The sequence below is a fragment of the Neovison vison genome, chromosome 3 (assembly GCF_020171115.1).
Source record: "Neovison vison isolate M4711 chromosome 3, ASM_NN_V1, whole genome shotgun sequence".
Classification (NCBI taxonomy): Eukaryota; Metazoa; Chordata; class Mammalia; order Carnivora; family Mustelidae; genus Neogale; species Neogale vison.
Genome location: NC_058093.1, coordinates 162,448,381 through 162,465,927, shown reverse-complemented (window position 1 = coordinate 162,465,927; position 17,547 = coordinate 162,448,381). Strand labels below are relative to the sequence as shown.

General features: G+C 35.2%; 1 protein-coding gene across 1 annotated transcript in view; it reads right to left on the bottom strand.

Moving 5' to 3' along the window:
* Nucleotides 1-17,547, bottom strand: part of CCDC178 (coiled-coil domain containing 178) — a 433,088-nt gene that overhangs the window by 319,769 nt on the left and 95,772 nt on the right. Inside the window, exons 11-12 of the mRNA XM_044244391.1 lie at nucleotides 5,919-6,014; nucleotides 5,631-5,767 (exon numbers count right to left, since the gene is read on the bottom strand). Coding sequence (XP_044100326.1) covers nucleotides 5,631-5,767; nucleotides 5,919-6,014 — 233 coding nt within the window. The remainder of the gene's footprint in view (nucleotides 1-5,630; nucleotides 5,768-5,918; nucleotides 6,015-17,547) is intronic.

Sequence of the window (17,547 nt, the reverse complement as noted above, 5' to 3'; positions counted from 1 at the left end):
AGAAATTAAGGAGTCAGTCCCATTTACAATTGCACCCAAAACCATAAGATACCTAGGAATAAACCTAACCAAAGAGGCAAAGAATCTATACTCAGAAAACTATAAAGTGCTCATGAAAGAAATTGAGGAAGACACGAAGAAATGGAAAAATGTTCCATGCTCATGGTTTGGAAGAACAAATATTGTGAAAATGTCTATTCTACCTAAAGCAATCTACACATTTAATGCAATCCCTATCAAAATCCCATCCATTTTTTTCAAAGAAATAGAACAAACAATCCTAAGATTTATATGGAACCAGAAAAGACCTCGAATAGCCAAAGGGATATTGAAAAAGAAAGCCAAAGTTGGTGGCATCACAATTTCAGACTTCAAACTCTATTACAAAGCTGTCATCATCAAGACAGCATGGTACTGGCACAAAAACAGACACATAGATCATTGGAACAGAATAGAGAGCCCAGAAATAGACCCTCAACTCTATGGTCAACTAATTTTTGACAAAGCAGGAAAGAATGCCCAATGGAAAAAAGACAGCCTCTTCAACAAATGGTGCTGGGAAAATTGGTCAGCCACACACAGAAAAATGAAATTGGACTATTTCCTTACACCATACACGAAAATAGACTCAAAATGGGTGAAGGACCTCAATGTGAGAAAGGAATCAATCAAAATCCTTGAGGAGAACACAGGCAGCAACCTCTTTGACCTCAACCGTAGCAACTCCTTCCTAGGAACATCGCCAAAGACAACAGAAGCAAGGGCAAAAATGTACTACTGGGATTTTATCAAGATCAAAAGTTTTGCACAGCAAAGGAAACAGTTAAAAAAACCAAAAGACAACTGACAGAATGGGAGAAGATATTTGCAAACGACCTATCAGATAAAGGGCTAGTATCCAAAATCTATAAAGAGCTTAGCAAACTCAACACCCAAAGAACAAATAATCCAATCAAGAAATGGGCAGAGGACATGAACAGATATTTCTGCAAAGAAGACATTCAGATGGCCAACAGACACATGAAAAAATGCTCCACATCACTCGGCATCAGGGAAATACAAATCAAAACCACCATGAGATACCACCTCACACCAGTCAGAATGGCTAAAACTAACAAGTCAGGAAATGACAGATGCTGCTGAGGATGCAGAGAGAGGGGACCCCTCCTACACTGTTGGTGGGAATGCAAGCTGTTGCAACCACTCTGGAAAACCGTGTGGAGGATCCTCAAAAAACTGAAAATAGAGCTACCCCATGACCCAGTGATTGCACTACTGGATATATAGCCTAAAGATACAAACGTAGTGCTCCTAAGGGGCAGGTGCACCCGAATGTTTATAGCAGCAATGTCTACAATAGCCAAACTATGGAGAGAACCTAGATGTCCATCAACAGATGAATGGATAAAGAAGAGGTGGTATATATACACAATGGAATACTATGCAGCCATCAAAAGAAATGAAATCTTGCCATTTGTGACGACATGGATGGAACTAGAGGGTATTATGCTTAGCGAAATAAGTCAATCAGAGAAAGACAACTATCATATGATCTCCCTGATATGAGGAAGTGGAGATGCAATGTGGGAGGGTTGGGGGGTAGGAAAAGAAAAAGTGAAAGAAGATGGAATTGGGAGGGAGACAAACCATAAGTGACCCTTAATCTCAGAAAACAAACTGAGGGTTGCTGTGGGGAGGGTGGATGGGAGAGGGTAGTGGAGATATGGACATTGGGGAGGGTATGTGCTATGATGAGTGCTGTAAAATGTGTAAACCTGGCAACTCACAGACCTGTATCCCTGGGGATAAAAATACATCATATTTTTATTTAAAAATAAATAAATTAATTTAAAAAAATTTTTTAAATGTGGTAGACCTGACTTTTTCTTGCCTGCATATCCCTTTATCTCTCTTTCATTTCACTAATCTTTCATTTATTCTCTGTTGAGCACTACATAATTTGCTATTAAAAGCAACCATTTGTTTTTTAAGTTTCAAGTAAAAATTTGAAGGGAAAGTTAAGTAATTAAATGATATCTAAGGTATTAACTGGACAGGCACAATGCATATGACAGAAATCCTTTCCTCTAACCAGGGTTACATTCTCCTTACATGTGATAGATAGTATCAGTGCTCTCAATTACGCTCTCTCTTTTTAAGAAGATTAGATTACCACCCTGTTGACATGGGCTTGGCGATATGACTTGCTTTGTTCAATGGAGTGTGAGCAGAAGAAACACTTATCATCTACTGATAGAAACTGTAAGAGCTATCAAGTGATCCCACTAATGGACTTGTGCTTACCAGAGCAACGTGCCCTAGAAGGATCTGATCCTTCACCCTGAATCTAAGAAGTAGAAATAACATGAAGCATAGACAGGGCTAAGTTGCAATGCTAGTGAGAAATAAACTTTTATACTTGCATACCACTAAGATGGGGTGGTTGTGTGTTACTGTGGGATAATCTAATAAATGCTAACCTCACACTCCCTTTTTTTCTTCGAGGAGTCTTCTCATTAACTTCAAATTTTTTCTCTCCTCTGGTTCTCTTAATAAAGTATAGTAATATTAAAAAGTACAATTTTATTTATTCTTCTCCTACCCACTTAAGCCCCCATGTTGCATCACCACTTCCTCATATCAGGGAGATCATATGATAGTTGTCTTTCTCCACTTGACTTATTTCGCTAAGCATGATACGCTCTAGTTCCATCTGGGAGGGAGACAAACCATAAGTGACTCTTAATCTCACAAAACGAACTGAGGGTTGCTGGGGGGAGGGGGGTTGGCAGAAGGGGGGTGAGGTTATGGACATTGGGGAGGGTATGTGCTTTGGTGAGTGCTGTGAAGTGTGGAAACCTGGCGATTCACAGACCTGTACCCCTGGGGATAAAAATAAATGTTTATAAAAAATAAAAACTTAAAAAAAAAATAAAATACGAACATAACTTAAAAAAAGTACAATTTTAAATTATCTTTTATAAAATAGTTCCTTTTGTTCTCTTTTATTTTTTTAAAAGATTTTATTTATGTATTTGACAGATACAGATCACAAGTAGGCAGAAAAGCAAGTGGGGGGGGAAGCAGGCTCCCTGCTGAGTAGAGAGCCCCCCATGCAGGACTCCATCCCAGGACCCTGAGATCATGACCTGAGCTTAAGGCAGAGGCTTAACCCACTGAAGCCACCCAGGCACCCCCTTTTGTTCTCTTTTAAAAAAGCAGAGGACATTAGGGTAAGGGAAGGAAAACTGGATGGGAAGAAATCAGAAAGGGAGACAATGAGAGACTCTGGACTCCAAGAAACAAACTGAGGACTACAAAAAGGAGCGGGGTAGGGAGATGGGGTAACAGTTGATGGGTATTAAGGAGGCACATGTTGTGGTAAGCACTGGGTATTAAACAAAATAATGAATCACTGAACACTACATCAAAAACTAATTATATACTGGTTGTTGGCTAATTGAACATAATAAAAGTATTTTTAACATACAGAAAAATCTCACAAATGTTTCATTCTACCATTTCCAAAGATAAAATGATCAATAAGAAATTTTAACAATCTTCCTACATAATCATCAAATATCATCATTACTCTTCTCCCTTCTTTCCTCCTTCTCTCCCTTCAGTACTTAACTGGATAACATAGTATGTATCAGGCACTATGCTTGAAGATGTGGATTCACTGGTGAAGAAAATATGGCCATGGCCTATGCCTGCCCTCATAGATCTCATTTTTTTTTTTTTTTTTTTTTTAGTTAGCTCTTTCAGTGTGAAATTAGCTCCCTCTTTTTTTTTTTTTTTAAGATTTTATTTATTTATTTGACAGAGAGAGATCACAAGCAGGCAGAGAGGCAGGCAGAGAGAGAGGAGGAAGCAGGCTCCCTGCCTAGCAGAGAGCCCAACGCGGGACTCAATCCCAGGACCCTGAGATCATGACCTGAGCCGAAGGTAGCGGCTTAACCCACTGAGCCACCCAGGTGCCCCTAGATCTCATTTTTTGAGGGAATGAACAAAAGTCAAATATTCACACAAACAAAATTCCAAATATGGCAAGAGAAATGGAGAAAAGTAGGTGTGCCAGACACACACATAATAGACAAATTGGATTTAACTGGACAGTCAATGAAAAGCTTCTCAGAACTAACTCTTAAACTATCTTAAGGTTAAATGTTGGGAAGAAGGAACAGGAAAAATAACATAGGAAAAGGAAATAGCATAAAAATGCCACATGGGGGGGTGCCTGGGTGGCTCAGTCTTTAGGCCTCTACTTTCAGTTCAGGTCATGATCCCAGAGTCCTGGGATGGAGACCCACCTTGGGCTCCTTCTCAGTGGGAAGCCTGCTTCTCCCTTTCACAGTCACCCTGCTTGTGCTCCCTCTCTTGCTGTCTCTCTCTCTCTCTCTGTCAAATAAATAATTAAAATCTTTTTAAAAATGCCATATAGGCTGGGGAAAATATGGCAAATAAGAGAAGATCAGGTAGGGCCATTGTATTTGAACTGCATAATAAGGGTAAAGCATGTGTGATATGAGACTGAACAGGCAGATATGTCCACCTATTCAGGGATATAGTAGGAGAGGTTAAGGAGACATTTTGTCCCTTCATTCCTGTTAACATTAATGCAGGTATGAAGAGAAATGGATCACACTTATGGGAAGGAAGTTAGGAAAGAAGGAAGGAATGAAGGAAGGAAGGGAGGGAGGAAGGGATGGGAAGGAAGGAAAAGCAAAGCAAAGCAGGGGGAGGGAGGGGAGAAGGAAGAAAGGAAAGAGAGGAAAGGAGAGTGGAAGAAAGGAAAAGAGAGGGAGGGAAGAAGGGAGGAAAGGAGAAAAAAGAATGTACCTACCACAGTGTAGATAATGGGCTAGAAAGAGAGCAGAATGACTGCAGTAACCTAGCTTTGGAAGTCGCTGTAAATTCACGTAAGACATGATGATAGCTTGTACCAGAGTGCTGGTGGAGTAGTGAGATAGATGAAAGCATATTTAGCCTGTGGAACATTCGTTCTTATCATGTCGAATATGAGGACTGAAATAGAAAAAGGAAGCAAGAAAACCACAGGTTTCTGAGCTAAGAAAACTAGTAGTGGCTAGAAAGAACTGAGGGTTGACAAGGACAGCAGAAGCTTAGTTAAACATATTTTAATTTTAAAGTGTCTTTGAGTATAAGAGAATATGTCAAAAGGAGGTGATAGGAGTGAGCATAAAACTCATTATTAGATCATTTTTTCACCATTTCGATAACCTCTAAAGGGATTCAGAGTGATTTAAAGAGCAACACCAAGCAACATCTAGGGGCACCTGGGTAGTTCAGTTGGTTAAGCCTCTGACTCTTGATTTCAGCTCAGGTCATGATCTCAGGGTTGTGAGGTTAAGCCCCGTGTCAGGTTCTGCCCTGGGAGTGGAGCCTACTTAAGATTCCCTCCCTCCTTCTCACTCTGCTTCGCCACGCCTACGCAAAAAAAAAAAAATAAAAAAAAAATAAAAAGCTAATAGAAGTAAACAAAATTTAAGCTAATGATAATCACAAAAACTACCATATCACCTCAGGAAAACAAAAATGAAGAGATGTATTATACTTAACATATTGGATATGTTATATCAAAATGAAAATTATATTTGCATAATTACCTTTCATTGATTAAACCTGCCACTGTTTCAATATCAATTGCAAGCTTTTTGTTTTCTTCTGTCAATTGAGCATTTGCAATCGAAATATCTGAAAAGTCTCTTGCAATATTAGAAAGCTCAATATCCCATGATTTTTTCTTGAAGAAAAGAATAAAAGAATCATTTATATATGTCTTGTATCTCAGAAAGAAAAACATGTGTAATGATGAAATTACTTTTACATGCATGAGTTAGTATTTAGGAATAGAGAATAGAACTCTAGGGAGAAAGAGGGAAAGGTCAACTTACTGCGGCATAATAATCATTAAGTACACTCAGATACTCCTTTTCAAAACCTTTTCTCTTCCAGGATAGTTGATCATAATTTTTTTTTAAATCATCGACCTAAGAAAAAATATAGAGAGAAAAATAAATGAATTATGAACCTTCCCATTCTTTTTTAAAGTAAGAAATATTTCAAATTATCTACTTATTGTAACTTAATAAATGTTGATTAAAATAGTATGACACCATAGGTTGTTGCCATTTATAAAAATTGATGCAAGATTCTGAATAGAATATAGCAAATCAAGTCTAACAGTGCTCAGTTAAACAGAATAAAATAGAATGTATTTTAGTTATATTGTAAGAATTTATAAAAATTAGAAAATTTAAATCATAGTTCATCACATTAAAAAATTGAAAGAAAAAATAACATGAATATGGTCAACACTCTAGAGAACACCTATGTGATAAATTCACTATCTAGTTTCAATAATTTTTAAGCTAGTACAAGGAAAAACTATGCAAATACAATAGAGAAGAAAAAATATCAAACCATAAAATGCTAAATGCATGCCCACTGAACTCAATAATGAGACTAGATTATCTCTTATCACCATTATTATTAATCATGTTTTGGAAAATTTAACTAAATGCAATTGGATGATAAAACCAAAAGTTATTATAATGTTGAATATGAATAGACAATACACCCTCAACTTTAGATGATACAGTTGAACACTTTGAAAAACCAGAAGATTTTATTTTAAACTACAATGTATGACTTTGGCAAAACGAGCATAAGGAAATTAATAGCTTTTAACCATAACAGTAATAATCTGCTTAAAAACATAGTGACAATACTTAAAAACTTTGGCCAAAAAATAAAAAATATCTGGGAATAATTAAACATAAAAGGGAAGACGTATATAAAGCAAACACAAATTCTGTTTTAAAAGCTTAAATCAAGACCCACATGAAAAGAGTGATAAGCCATGCAAAGGTTTAATAGAATACACTGTCAGTTATCCTACAATTATGGTTGCTTAACTTGTCAATATACTAAAAACCACTGAACTGTACAATTTTAGAAAAAAACAACATAGTTAAGAGGCAACAGATCCAAAAATTAATGACAAAAGAAATAGTAAGACATAGTTTCTCAAATCATTTCAGAACCCCCTTTATTATTTTACCCATATTACATATCATATCATCTGATTATTATTCATTTAATAATTTTCTTAAGACAAGTCACATGTTTATTTAAACAATCATTTAAAAAAGGAAACTACTATTATTGGAAGTTAAAAATCCAACATCATATGCCATAAAGGGAAACAACTTTAAAAATAAATAAAAATAATTTATTAAATAATCTAAAAATAAAATACTAGTATTAAATTCTTCAAGTTACTAAGAAAGTACTAAATATATTTTTCTTAGAATTACGATCAGTAATTAAAGAAATATTTGGATTGGTGTTGTATTTTGAAGATGAGCATTTCAATGAATTACAAATTTACCTGTATATTTAATAAGTTTGCCATCTAACTGAACATTATATTTCTAACCCAAATAAAAATAATTATTTTATAATTTTTAGTTTCAAGAAGCCTTTGAAATATCTTCCATAATTGTTCTTTGGAAACTGTCCAGTTACTAAGTGATGTACAAGCTTTCTTACCCACCCATTACTACCATTGTTGGGAAATAATCAAGATAAAACTATCAGTCAAGCATTTTTAGATAGTGCAACATATTTTGAGTGTATTCCTTAAGGTTGTAACCAAATTACTCAGACGATGAGACATTTCCTCCCTGACATAATTAAAAGGTTTATTCTATGGCTTCAATTTTGCTGGATTTTTTTCTTTAATGTGTTTCACCTATTAGAATTCTATTAGGACATTTTGTTTTGAATGAGAAAATACCTTTATAAATGTTCTATTTTTTTTAAAGATTTATTTATTAATTTGACAGAGAGAAATCACAAGTAGACGGAGAGGCAGCCAGAGAGAGAGAGATATATAGGGAAGCAGGCTCCCTGCCGAGCAGAGAGCCCGATGCGGGACTCCATCCCAGGACCCTGAGATCATGACCTGAGCCAAAGGCAGTGGCTTAACCCACTGAGCCACCCAGGCGCCCCAAATGTTCTAATTTTTAATGTAATTCTCAGCCATAAAGTAATCCAGAAGCCTGAATTTTTCACCAAGGAATACTTGAAGCTCTTTTTATAAATTAATAGGATGTGAGTTTCTTAAAAAGCACATATTGAAGAATAAGGGTTGAACATTCATTTACAAATCTGAGAGCACATATGAGTATTTGGTAGTTTTAACTAATTTGATTAATAATTTTAAAAGTTCAATTTCATTTTGCAATGGCTTGAATATGACTATTCAAGAGTATAATTGTGGGTGGATTTGCCTTTCCTGATAATTTTTTGAATATATGTAACTAGTTATTTTCTCTCATCTGTCTATGGCATTAGCATCATATGTGCTTAATCAAAAACATGGATTTCAGGACTTACTGCTGTTTCTCAAGAAGTCAAGAAGTCATCAACACATTTGTATTTTCTTTATCTGTACACCGTAGCAAAAATTCACTATGCATAAATTCATCATTTTTCAGTGAATGATAACTTTTATACTAGAAATAATTACTTCTTTACATATTTGGTTATCTCTATAAGTAAAAGACGAATTGTTATTTGACATAGGCATTTAATGAATCATTTTGTTATATCCTTGAAACTCCCAGTCACCTGCTGGGTGTCTTACTATCTGCTTCAGCAGATCTGGACTCTGAAGTTAACTGTAATGCTAAAAACATAATTCTAAAGTCTCAGCATTTTCATTCTGTGTCACTCTGTACATACACTTGAGCATCCGTCTATTCTAACATTTTGATAGGCTCCCTATTTTTTGTGCTTCAACATGATAATTGTGGATTATTTAATAATTATGATCATTGTGACTAATCTTAGAATACATAATAGATTTTTCTTCACCAGTTCATAAAATCCAAAAGTCTAATAAAAATCAAATTCTTTCCACACTAATTTTTCTTCACTGCTTGTAAACATTAGTAAAAAATTTTAGGAAATGTTTTAATTTGGTTTTCATACCTATCTAAAGACATGTAACTGATTCTATTACATTCTTCACTAGTATCTTTATTTCTACACTTAAACATCCATAATTTTTTTTTTTCAGAGAAAAAGCAAGAGAGAGAACATGCATCCCTGAGCAGGGGGAGAGGGGCAAAGGGAGAGGGAAAGAGAGAGAATCTTAAGCAGGCTCCATGCACAGAGTAGATCTCAAGTGATCTCAGGACCCTGAGATCAGGACTTGAGCCAAAATTAAGTTGTGGAGGCTTGACTGAATGAGCCACTCAGGTGTCCCAAACATCTGTGTTTTCAACCATTTATCTAGGACTAAATCTACAGGAAGTACAAAAATCATAAATATATCCCAAACCAGTTTCTAATGTGCTTTCCAGATCAGATGTGATAGCTCTGATGCCTAAAATTATACATATTTCATATGCCAAACAATCATAAATCTTTTAGAAGTAGATTTTCCAGGGCATTAAAGTGAAAATTCAGTGCCTTAAGGTCAAAATTAATGATCTGTATTACCATGCCACTAATAGGTGTTTGTCGGCAGGCTCAGGAAGTGAAATTATGAAATGCTTATGAGCACACCTTAACTACTATAGTATAATTCTTACATCCTGCAATTTTTGAATAAGTAATATTATTTTACCCCTGCCCTAAGCAATAGAGTCCCTGGAATCATACATGAAATCATTGTGTGCTAATTGCTTTCTTAATATAAATGGTAATATACACATAACTTTGAAAATGCTCATCACTGGAATATCTAAAATTATATGGTATGTCATGAATAGTAATCTTTGAAGTAAAAGAAGAGGAAAAGTGAATGGCTAATTAAAAGAAAATGAAAATGAATTTACTTCACTCCCAGGTAGGAAATGAAAATTAATCCAATACTGCTTTACCCAAAATTAAGTTGCTTTGATTTTAAAACACCTACGTGTTGGGAAAAGTGAGAAATCAGACATTTATATTGCTCACATACACATACATGTGCACAATATACATGCCAAATTTTCAGAACGTATTTCAATAATATCTATCTTGAAAAATACATTTAGTTTTGTCTGACACAACAATCCAAATTTTGAGCATTTGGCACATACAAGGAACCAGCACATAAAAACAGCATACATAAAGTTATTAATATTTAATACTGTTAGTAGTAGCTAATAACTGTTTCATTCTGAATTTATTTGAAAGGTAAATAATTGAGTAAGGTGTAGTGTTATTTTTTATTATGTTAAGTCACCATACTGTACATCTATCGTTAGTTTTTGATGTAGTGTTCCATGATTCATTGTTTGTGTAACACCCAATGCTCCATGCAATCCATGCCCTCCTTAATACCCATCACCGGGCTAACCCATCTCCCCACCGACATCCCCTCTAAAACCCTTAGTTTGTTTCCTGGAGTCCATAGCATCTCCTGGTTCATCTCCCCCTCCAATTTCTCCCCTTCATTTTTCCCTTCCTTCTCCTAATATCCTCTATACTATTCCTTATGTTCCACAAATAGGTGAAACCATTGATAAGTGACTTCTCTGTTTGACTTATTTCACTTAGCATTATCTCCTCCAGTCCCATCCATGTTGATGCAAAAGTTGGGGATTCATCCTTTCTGATGGCTGAGTAATATTCCATTGTATATGTGGACCACATCTCCTTTACCCATTCATCTGTTGAAGGGCATCTTGGCTCTTCCCACAGTTTGGCTACTGTGGACATTGCTGCTATGAACATTGGGGTACAGATGACGATTCTTTTCACTACATGTGTATCTTTGGGGTAAATACCTGGTAGTGAAACTGCTGGATCATAGGGTAACTCTCATTTCTAATTTTTTGAGGAACTTCCACACTGTTTTCCAAAGTGGCTGTACCAACCTGCATTCCCACCAACAGTGTAAGAGGGTTCCCCTTTCTCCACAGCCTCTCCAACATTTGTTGTTTCTTGCCTTGTCAATTTTTGTCATTCTAACTGGTGTAATCAATGTGGTTTTGATTTGAATTTCCCTAATGTCTAAGGATGATGAACACTATTTCATGTGTCTGTTCGCCACTTGTATGTCTTCATTGGAGAAGTGTCTGTTCATGTCTTATGCCCATTTTTGGATTATTGGCTTTTTGGGTGTTGAGTTTGAGAAGTTCTTTATAGATCTTAGATATAAGCCCTTTGTCTGTACTGTCATTTGCAAATATCTTCTCCCATTCTGTAGGTTGCCTCTTTGTTTTGTTGACTGTTTCCTTTGGTGTGTAGAAGCTTTTTATCTTGACGAAGTCCCAAAAGTTCATTTTTGCTTTTGCTTTCCTTGCTTTTGGAATCATGTCTTGAAAGAAGTGCCAAGTGGCTGATGTCAAATAGGTTACTTCTTAAGTTCTCCTCTAGGATTTTGATGGATTCCTGTTTCACACTGAGTTCTTTCAACCATTTTGAGTTTATCCTTATGTATAGTGTAAGAGAATGGTTGAGTTTCATTCTTCTGTATATTGCTATCCAGTTTTCCCAGCACCATTAATTAAAGATACTGTCTTTTTTCCATTGGATATTTTCTCCTGCTTTGTTGAATATTACTCCACCATAGAGTTGAGGGTCCATATATGGGCTCTCTATTCTATGCCACTGGACTGTAGGTCTGTTTCTGTGCCAGTACCATGCTGTCTTGGTGATGACAGCTTTGTAATATAGCTTGAAATTAGACAACATGATGTCCCCAGCCTTGTTTTTCTTTTTCAAAATTTCCTTGGTGACTCGGGGTCTTTTCTGGTTCCATACAAATTTTAGGATTTATGTTCCAGCACTTTGAAAAATGCCAATTTTATTTTGATTGGGATGACATTGAAAGTATAGATTTCTCTGGGCAGCATAGACATTTTGACAATGTTTATTCTTCCAATCCATGAGCAGGGAATGTTTTTCCATCTTTTTTTGTCTTCTTCGATTTCTTTCATGAGTGTTCTGTAGTTCCTAAAGTATAGATTCTTTACCTTTGGTTAGGTTTATTCCAAGGTATCTTATGGTTTTTGGTTGAGGTGAACAAAGTGTAATTAATGGCTCAATGAACCTCCTTTGCAACTTCCTACTATGTGCTTTCTTGTTTATCAGAGCCCAGGGCAGAAAAAGAACAGAAAAGAAGGCAGGAAGTCCGGGAAGCAGTTTCTACTCTTATTTGTGAAAGCATTCAAGATGTAAATTAGTTTCGACCAATAGGAGATACAGTCACACATACTATGGATAGTAAAATTGAGGTTAAAGTCATCTTCCTGATTCTTGGTTGCTTTCTTTAAGTTTAGTTTTGTTAGTTTTCTGTTGGCAAGTAAGGTGGTGAAGTGTGAATATTGTATAATTGTGTTCAGTGTCTATCTGCTAGCTGTGGGTGTTGCAGCACTGTGGCATCAAGCAACAGTGGCTACAGCTTCCCAATCCCAGCTTTCTAATCCAAGGAGCAGGCATACACTCAATACAGGTTCAGAAGCAGCCCCAGATGTCATAGTTCCTCTACTGGTCAATTTGGAAAACCTCCTGAAGTCCAGCCTACAGGTCTCTCGACCAACTTTGTAAACTAGTTGAAATCTCTAAATCCCTTCCTGCCTAAAACAGAGTGATTTCTGTTTTCTGCACTGTACTCTGACTTATATGATGGCAATTAATAACACATACTATTTGTACCATTAGAAAAGTACACTAAGAGAGCCGGGATGGCTCAGTCTGTTAAATACGCCTGACTCTGGTTTTAGCTCAGGTCATGATCTCAGAGTGGTAAGATGAAACCCTGCCTCAGCCTCGGTGCTCAGTGTGAAGTCTGCCTGAGACTCTCTCTCTCTCTTCCTCTCCTTCCCCTCTGCCTAATAAATAAATAAACAAAATATATTTTTTAAAAGTATATTAGACTTTTATCTAATTATCATGAGGAATATCACAATGTATTTTTAAGTAAAAGAGCAAGCTTGCTAAATGTGTATATAGGGAAAAGCCCTTTTTAAATTAAAAATCAAATAATAAATTGTACAAACAGATACAATTATATATTTATAGGAGGATAGAAAAAATATGTGCAAGATGACATACTGTGTTGGTAACACAGGCTACTTCATGCAAGATCAGAAATGGGAAGAAAATAGGTATTACAATTGATAGCTAAACCTTTGTATCTTTTTATTTATACCATTTGCCTAGGTGAACATGTTACTTAACATTTACAAGAAAATTAAATAAAGAAATGCAGCACCTAGTCTATACAATCTCACTGTTTTATAAATTGGGTGAGTCATTAATAGAGTGGAAATTACTGAGGACAGTTGAAAATAAAAATAATGAAAACAACAAGGTGGGAAAACATTCTGCATACTACACCACTGAAAGAGAACATATATATTTTAAATAACTAATAATATAAGCGATTCATAATTGGCAATGTTTTAGACATGCGTATTGAATGAATAAGTTTGAACAGAAAATATCAATATTTAAAATTATTAAAATCAGGTAAAGAATAAAATGTTTTTCTAAATGAATGGTACCCTTTATATGTATTCTCCTTTAATCAACACGTTAACCTCTAAATCCCTCTCTTGCAGATTTTTAACATACGAAATTAACATATACCTTGTTGTTCATATGAGAAAACTCAATCTCAAAAGGGTATAATGTGCAGGTCACAACTGGAAAGTGGAGGCAAAATGTGAGTCTGAGTCTCTGTGACAAACTCTAAAATAACATTCTAAATAAAGTGCTTTAAAAATTCTCAGCCTTACTAATCAGAGAAATGAAAATTTAAAACCACAGTGGGATAAATCCTACAAAAGAACTATAATTAAAAATAAATAAGATACAATATTAGAGGATCGTGTTAATCTGAGGCTGGAACTCTCATACATAATGGTCTGAGTAGAAAAAATGTGTAACTATCTTGGAAAAATTTTTTGGCATTAGCTACTAAAACTGAACAGAAGGGTTTTTTGTTGTTTTGTTTGTTTGTTTTGCCTAGCAATTCCCAATGTAAATTAATACAGAGTTCGAATGTGTATTTCAACTACCTTGGTCTGAAAAACTAGAAGGACTGAATGTCATAAACTAGAACTGGAAAAACTGCAGGTTGGATATCTAAAGTTCAATTTTGGAAAAGGTAAGCTTGAGATACCAACTAGACAACTAAGTGGGTTTGAGTTGTTAATTACATATACATAAAGCTTATTCTAAAAGACAAAGCCCTGAGAGTCTCAGATGTTTGTGCAGTTGGGGAAATATAGAGAAACTAGCGAAGGAAACTGAGAGCAACTTTGCAGAAGAGTAAAGAGAAATAAGAATAGTGTGTGTTAGAAACCAAGAGAAAAAGTTTCCAGAGATAGGGTATAATCAGTTTGGTTAAGTGCTACATATAAGTTAATTAAAATAAGGACAAAGAAACAATGATTAGAGTTAGCAATATGGAAATCACTATTGACCTAAATCAGCGATGCTCTGGTTGAATGAAAATTAAAATGTGTCTAAGATAAGGGTGAAAGATATTATAACCAAATAAGATTTATTACAATAATGCAAGGCTCAACATTAGGAAACCCATCAATACAATTCACTAACTTCATATGGATATTATACAGATAAGAGAAAATATATAAGTATTTCCCTAGGTGCAAAAGAGAACCTTGACAAAATCTGACACCTGTCTCCAATTAAAAAAATACTCAATAAATTGAAACCTATATTTTCTTAACATAACAAAATATATTTTGACTTCTAAAGTCAGACTCTTACTTAAGGGAAAAAACTAGCATCAATCCCATCAAGAGAAGAACATAGCAAGGATGCCAATGATATCTACTACCATTTAACACAGTATTGGATACATTAACCAATGTAATCAGATAAAAGATAACTTTTAAAAGACATAAAAATAATGAAGGGATAATAATATCTGTATTTATAGTTGAAATAATAGCACTCTTGGCTAATCCAAAATAAATAATGATTAGGGGCGCCTGGGTGGCTCAGTGGGTTAAGCCGCTGCCTTCGGCTCAGGTCATGATCTCAGGATCCTGGGATCGAGTCCCACATCGGGCTCTCTGCTTGGCGGGGAGCCTGCTTCCCTTCCTCTCTCTCTCTGCCTGCCTCTCTGCCTACTTGTGATCTCTCTCTGTCAAATAAATATATAAAAATCTTTAAAAAAAAACAATGATTAAACTGCCATAAATATTTTTAAAATCAGTAAATTAGTAAAATATGAATTAGCATTATTGATTTTATATACCTAAATATAACCAGGAATAAGAATTAATGAAAGAAAAATTCCCCATTTAACATGTAACAAAATAACTAATTAGGGATAAACTTATCAAAAATATGGAAACTCTATATGAGGAAACCTTTTGAAAAATTTTCTAAGACAAAAAAGAAACTGAACAAATAGAATGGTATCATCTTACTGGCTTAAAATAATATGTACTTGTTATCTCATGATTCTGTAGAACAGAATGCTAGTGGGTTAAGTAAACACCTTGTTTAAGGTCTCATAAGCTGAAATGATGGTTTCAGCTGGGCTCTTCTGCAGAGACTCCAGGGAATGAGCCACTGCTAATTTCATTAAGACTGTGGGCAGAATTCATTTTCCTTTCACTTTTTTTATATGGCCCACTCCATTTTAAAGTCAGCAATGGCTGGTTGAGTGCTTCTCATGCTCTGTTTCTGACTCCACTTTCTGCTACATTTCCCTGAATTTTTCTATCCTCAGCCAAGAGGAAGAATAATCTGTAGTTCTCAACCTCACCCTCTGGAATTTTATCCACCCTCTCAATTCTTGGTCCCACCTTCAGGACTCTTAGTTTCACTATTTGGATCATCCTTCCTTTTTCATGAAAAATAGCACAAGTTTGCAGGTGAACAATTTTATCAACCTGCTTCTTTCCAGAAGAATCATGAGATCCAATGGCTTTCTTTTATTTTATACACTGTCAGTCTCTTTTAGTATTTTGCTGATACAAAATTCACAACACGTGGGTCTCCCATGTAGACCAGGGATGCACGCATGCATTCATTCATATATACGTACATATATGTATGTATGCACATATATATGCATATAATTCACAGGTATGCACATATATGTTTATGTATACATATGCATGTATGTATGCATGTAGCTGTGTTTGTGTGTATATTCCATTAGATAGTGGGGACATGGCCAAACTATTTTTTAGATAATCACTTCTCTATTTTTGGTTACACTGAAATAGTCAAGAGCCAATAGCCTTATGTGTCCTTCTAGATTAAGGTATATGTGAATCACTTCAATTTAAAAAGAATTTCAATTAAAATTGATTAACATTTATAAATTATACCCAGATATATTAACTTAAATTTTAGCAGTTACATAGAATATAGTTTTCTAACATATATAAAACCACCTCTATAACTAGAAAATGATTGAATTTACAACCTTTTTTTTTTAAGATTTTATTTATTTATTTGAGAGAGAGAGTGAGAGAGAGAGCATGAGAGGGGAGAAGTTCAGAGGGAGAAGCAGACTCCTGGCAGAGCTGGGAGCCTGATGTGGGACTCGATCTCGGGACTCCAGGATCCTGAACTGAGTTGAAGGCAGTGGCTTAACCAACTGAGCCACTCAGGTGCCCCGGAATTTACAACCTTAGAACATTTTTATCATCTAAAGAATACTAATGAGGGTGCGCCTGGGTGGCTCAATGAGTTAAGCCTCTGCCCTCGACTCAGGTCATAATCTCAGGGTCCTGGGATTGAGCACCGTGTTGGGCTCTCTGCTCAGCAGGTAGCCTGCTTCTCCCTCTCTCTCTGCCTGCCTCTCTGCCTACTTGTGATCTCTCTCCATCAAATAAATAAATAAAATATTTTTAAAAAATTATAAAGAATACTAATGAAAGTAACCAATATTTACAGTACTTAATACAGAGTTACTCTAAGAGAACTGTGAAGTACAAGAAATCCAGTGGGTAATCTCATCTAAAAATTAATCAGAAGGCACCTAATGCATACAAAATTATTATGAGAATAGCTTTTCTTAGCTCTCCATTTCACTCAAATCAATTGTAAAAATTCCAGAATCTCTTTTACAACATAGATAATGTTTGCTTAAGAAAAAGTCTAGGAATTTTTATTTATAGAATTAGTAAATTAAGTGACAAATGATATTGAGGAGGGAAAAACCTTCTACACTTATAAGAAAACATGAAGAATTGGTATGTAGTTTTTTAAAATGTATTTCTTAAAAGTTAACATGTACATGAAATTGCAAAACACAAGAAGCAAAAACAATTCTGTAATCACATGCAGTTTACATTTTGACTTCTAGGTCCCATATGTGTATCTATATAACAAAGCATTTTAATGTAATTAAGATCATAAAGTTATGTATTGTGCTTTTTTACATAACATGAATATTTACCATTTCAAAGTCCCAAAACTACGAGTATTTTGATAACCTAAAATACACTACACCAACTCAATCGGAAAGAAAAAAATATATAAGCCTGCCTTACTTGGTGACAAAAATGTCATGAAAGACAA